The sequence below is a fragment of the Petromyzon marinus genome (assembly GCF_048934315.1).
Source record: "Petromyzon marinus isolate PM22_M1 ecotype Great Lakes invasive population chromosome 78 unlocalized genomic scaffold, UKy_Petmar_22M1.pri1.0 chr78_unloc.1, whole genome shotgun sequence".
Taxonomy (NCBI): Eukaryota; Metazoa; Chordata; class Hyperoartia; order Petromyzontiformes; family Petromyzontidae; genus Petromyzon; species Petromyzon marinus.
Window position 1 is genome coordinate 3,424,404 of NW_027422625.1, and position 4,961 is coordinate 3,429,364.

At 47.6% G+C, this 4,961-nt stretch overlaps 1 protein-coding gene across 1 annotated transcript; it reads left to right on the plus strand.

Annotated features, from left to right (window-relative positions):
- Window positions 1–326: 326 nt before the first annotated feature.
- Window positions 327–3,062, plus strand: LOC142908297 (uncharacterized). The gene has a single exon (XM_076058791.1). It carries the CDS (start codon window positions 333–335, stop codon window positions 1,116–1,118), a length of 786 nt encoding a protein of 261 aa, XP_075914906.1. The 5' UTR covers window positions 327–332; the 3' UTR covers window positions 1,119–3,062.
- Window positions 3,063–4,961: the final 1,899 nt, after the last annotated feature.

Genomic DNA, 4,961 nt, shown 5'->3' on the forward strand with positions numbered 1-4,961 from the left:
TATGTCACCTGAATTTAGCTTTTATAAATATTCCTTTTGAAGCCAGACAGCCGAAATTGTGTGCTCGGAGTTTTGGGTTAACATTCATTTTGAAGATACGAGGGCTTCCAGGCACGTTTATGACATTTGCCCTCGCATTGTGTGCCATAACAGCCCGTGTGATGAATTTGGGACGCTTTTTCACTACAACATGAATATATGAATAAGTATAGACATGTAAGTCACGTGTGACTGTGTATGTGCATCGATACTGACGTGTAGATTGTGTGGATATTTTTTTTTCTCTCTGCAGCTGACGCTTCCTCTGTTGCTTCCTCTGCAGAATTTGTTTGATGGAGCAAAGGCACTCGGCGCAGCTCGGTGCAAAAAGGCATGAATGCGACCGGCGTGCAAACAACACGGGTCGTACTGGAGACTTGACACGGCACCAGAGAACACACACAGGAGAGAAACCCTTCAAGTGCAGTGTGTGTGGGAAGGCGTTTGCACGTTCATCTGCTCTTGTAACACACCAGAGAACACACACAGGAGAGAAACCCTTCAGGTGCACTCCGTGCGGGATGGTGTTTGCACTTTCATCAAATCTTCATGTACACCAGAGAACACACACAGCAGAGAAACCCTTCAAGTGCAGTGTGTGTGGGAAGGCATTTGCACATTCATCAAATCTTTATGTACACCAGAGATCTCAAAAGCAGCAGAAGATCCACAAGGAGTGGAGTCTGAAATCAGCTTGTGAAAGTCAAAGTGCCGCAATGAGCCCATCCCTCATGAAACAAGAACTGGAAGAAAATCCCAGCTTGGACACTTTTAAAGGGATCGAGGTGAAACATGAAGAGGTGAAGGTGAAATGTGAAGAAGTGATGGTGAAGAGCGAAGAGGTGAAGGTGAAATGTGAAGAAGTGTTGGTGAAGAGCGAAGAAGTGAAGGTGAAATGTGAAGATGAAGATTCAACTCCAAAATCGGACCTTCACATCGATGGAGGAAACGTGAAGCAGGAGGAGAATTCTGACTGTGAGGCAGAGCGAGGCAACTCCCAGCAGTTTGTGGAAGTGGAGGTGTGGGTGGACTTCCTCCGAGACAATACAATGTCAAATGGAGACCCGGTAGATGTGTAGAGGTGTTAACTACGCGCTGTTGCGTAACCCGCGTTGCCACCAGGGCGGTGCAGCATTACCCCTGGGTACAACGGTTGGGGTCAGTCGAGGTGAAACGGATCGTGGCCAGGGTTTGGTGCGAACCAATCAGACGGTTCCACGTGGGAATGTATGATTGGTTCTACCTGGCCACGAAGGGGTATAAGACGGGTGACCCAACGGACCTCGAGGAGTTCTCTCCCTGCACGAAGACAGAAGACTGGGCTGAAGCCTAGCTAGGACCCTGGACCAGCCTCCCAGCCCTTCTAAGGGCTAAGGCTCGGCATACCCAGTGGTCAGGACCCACCGGGCCAGCGGTGGGTCAGATAGCCTCCCCTAGGTCCTAGCCGGAGGACTAGGATAGCGGTAGACGTGTGAGTCCCGCCAAGTCCGGAGGTTGTACCTCCTTAGGTATCAAGGAGGTTAGCGGTAGACGTGTGAGTCCCGCCAGGTCCGGAGGCTGTACCTCCCTAGGGTATCGGGTGAGGGGACCGAATATCCCTCTGTGTGTGTTAAGCGTTGTATAAGTAAATAATACAATAAACAGTGTGCCTCCTAAAGAAGTCTGCTCGTCCTTACAACACTACAGATGTGTAAGCTGGAGACTATGTCGCTCCAATAGATGCACCTTTGTCACAGGTCTTTAATGACAAGAATGTGAAGTTGAACACTCAATTCCTAGGATCAACCTGCAGCGTAACAGTGGCCAGTCTTTGTGGACCTGTGGGTTGGGTAGATCTCTAACCAGGAGCGAAAGCCAATAAGCTCTGAAGCGTTGACTATGTTATCATAATTGCATTTATATGGTGCTTGCTTTATCGCCTCGGCAACTCGGAGTTTTGTGTCGTATCTCGTCTCAAACACTCGAAGAGCATGCCCAAGTAGCAGCTGCCCCTGTGTGGCACAAGGTGGTGGTCCTGCACGGGCCTGCATGTGGACAAGAGCCTGTCAGTAGGGGGCGATGGTTAATGTGGCATCTCAGTTGTGGAGTTTGTGGGTAATGTTTAGAATCTGATCAATTTTGACCCAAACGCCAGCATGCAATGGCCTACTCGTTTTGAATGACACAATAATATGTTGTACATACACTGTTAAGCAGACGGTGTGTATTTTTGTAAATATCTTCATGTTCATACGATGTAACCTGATACAGCATATTTCAGTGCAGTAATACAATTTAGTTAAAATGACTCAATAATTTATAATTAATGCTTGTCTGATTGAGTGCCTACATGTAACATTTTGTCTATAAGGATCAAACATTGAATAAGTGATGTTAGGACAAATTGTTTTTTGGAAGTAACCTGTACAGATAACTCAGGTGAGACTCATTGTTCTTGTGATACAGGTCAAAGGGTATTTTTGTGTTTTCAGGAAGCATCTCCCTCTGGATGAACTCATTGTCTTTGAAATAGGGAGCACACTCGGATCATTCATCAGTTACAAGGCATACCACTCAAAAGTTACGTGTAGAGGAGATACATTCTCGACAACACGAATTATAATTTTGTATTACGTGTTGACGTAGATTTTGTCTAACTAGGACAAGAAATGGTCCTTGCTGATTAACGTCTGGATGTCCGTAACGGTTGAAGCAAGCCCGGCTGCTGTTGAGACGCTGTGCACCAATAAGGGTCCACATGTGGCTTGCACTGAATCAATGATGCACTCCCAGAAGGCTGTGCTAGTTATAGTTTGTGTAAAACATTCCTTTGTTTCGTGGAGAGATCGATAAATGAAAGATGTCGTGTCTGTTGATCTGCTTCATAGCAAGGAGGTAATTTTAAGAGCACATTTGGAATGCATTTTTGGTACAGATTTGTATTCGGTTACAAGGCAGAGCACATCCAGTAGATACATTCTCCACAACAACACTCATTAGAATTAGATAATTGTATTTCTTCATTGAAAGCTTATTAATTGAAATGGACATTTCGTGTGAATTTCCTCTCGTCGTTAAGTAGATGGCCTTGCCGGGGGTTCGGTTCGATGCGGACTTTCACCTGGTTGGGATCGCGGGATCGAGATGAGGCGACACAGAGCTGGCCGTGTGAGAAGACCGCCGTCTGCAGATCGATTCCAGCACGATCGAACGTCTGTCCCTGCGCCTCCGTCATTCATGCAGGGGGCGCGTAGGTGTGCAGCGTTCGTCACGAAGTTGTGCGTAAGCGCCATAACAAGGCGGTGTAAGCTGACCTGCCACCACGTTCACGGGTCATCAGGGGGCAGCCGAGACAGAGAGGTGTTTAGGGGTCGACCAAAGGTTAAACCCCCGCCCCCCCCCCCCCGTGACCGGAGACTAACACCCCTGACCCCCCACCCATCCCTAAGGCCCCTTAAGATTAGACCTTCCAGAAGGTTCAGGGAGGTGGGGGGGGGGGGGTCAGGAGGGGAGGGGTGACCCCGACCTGGGGATAAAAGGCCGGCCCTCTGGACGGGCCGGGCAGTGTTCACCAACTCAAGCCTGAATACATCCGAAGACCTGAAGACTGGACCAGCACCCGGGGACCCTCAACCGAGGCTCTTGTTAGAGCCGGGTTGTAGCGGACCAGAGGTGAGCTCCCGTACCCTGGCTGGAACGGGTCGTCCAGTCTTCCCTTAACGCCGGGCTAAGGGACCCGTGGGTAGCAGAGCCCGGAGTGTACAGGCTGCGATAGAAGGGAGGCTTCGATTTAAAGCTTTTGTGACTGCAAGGATTCATCTTCTTTGGTTCTTTCGGTAAAGTCACGTAGAATGAGAATAAAATAATTGATAAAATAAAATAGCACAATAAAAATTCTCACGACATTTCGGCCACAACACAAGCGGCCTTCAAAACGAACAAAATCATCTAATTCAACAGCATTAATTGATCAGACCAAAGAGTTATCGTTGAAACCCTCTGCTGCCAGACCACCAAGATTATATGGCCTTCCAAAGATACACAAAGAAGATACACCCCTTCGTCCCATCGTCTCTACTATCAACTCCCCCACCTATAAACTGGCACATTTTCTTACTGATATACTGCGACCTTTCACTGGAAAAACCACCTCTGCGGTACTAAATTCTACTCACCTGGTATCGACAATCAAAGGCATTTCCCTGTCCCCAGACGACCTGCTTGTCAGTTTTGATGTAGTTTCCTTATTCACCAAGGTTCCTGTACCTGACACCATTGCAATCATTGAAGACTTGGTTCATCAAGGACTAAACACTGAGGTACCCCCCCTGGTGAGACACTGTTTAACCAATACATACTTCACTTGGAATGGAACTTTCTACAAACAAACTGAGGGCACCCCAATGGGCTCCCCCCTTTCTCCAGTTATAGCTAACATTTTCATGGAGAAATTTCAGACTGACGCCATCCAGACTGCCACTCTGCGCCCAACCTTATGGAAGAGGTATGTGGATGACACTTTTGTCATCTGGCCACATGGCCGGCCTGCTCTAGACCAATTCTTCGACCACATCAATTCCATACACCCAGCCATCAGATTTACCATGGAAGTCGAAATAGATGGCAAGATACCTTTTTTGGATGTCCTAATTAAAAAGAGACCTGATGGTTCAATGAGCCACTCTGTCTACAGGAAAGCTACCCATACGGATGCTTATCTGAAACCGGATTCCCACCACCATCCATCACAGAAGAATTCTCTCATCAAGACTCTGTATCATAGAGCCCAATGCATATCCGACCAGGAACACATAAGCAGTGAACTCAAGCACGTACACCAAGCTCTTAGGGCTAATGGTTACTCCGACTATACAATCCGCAAAGCTATCACTCAAACCATGAAGAAGAACCCTCTTGAGGAGCCTTTCAAAACCATCACTTTA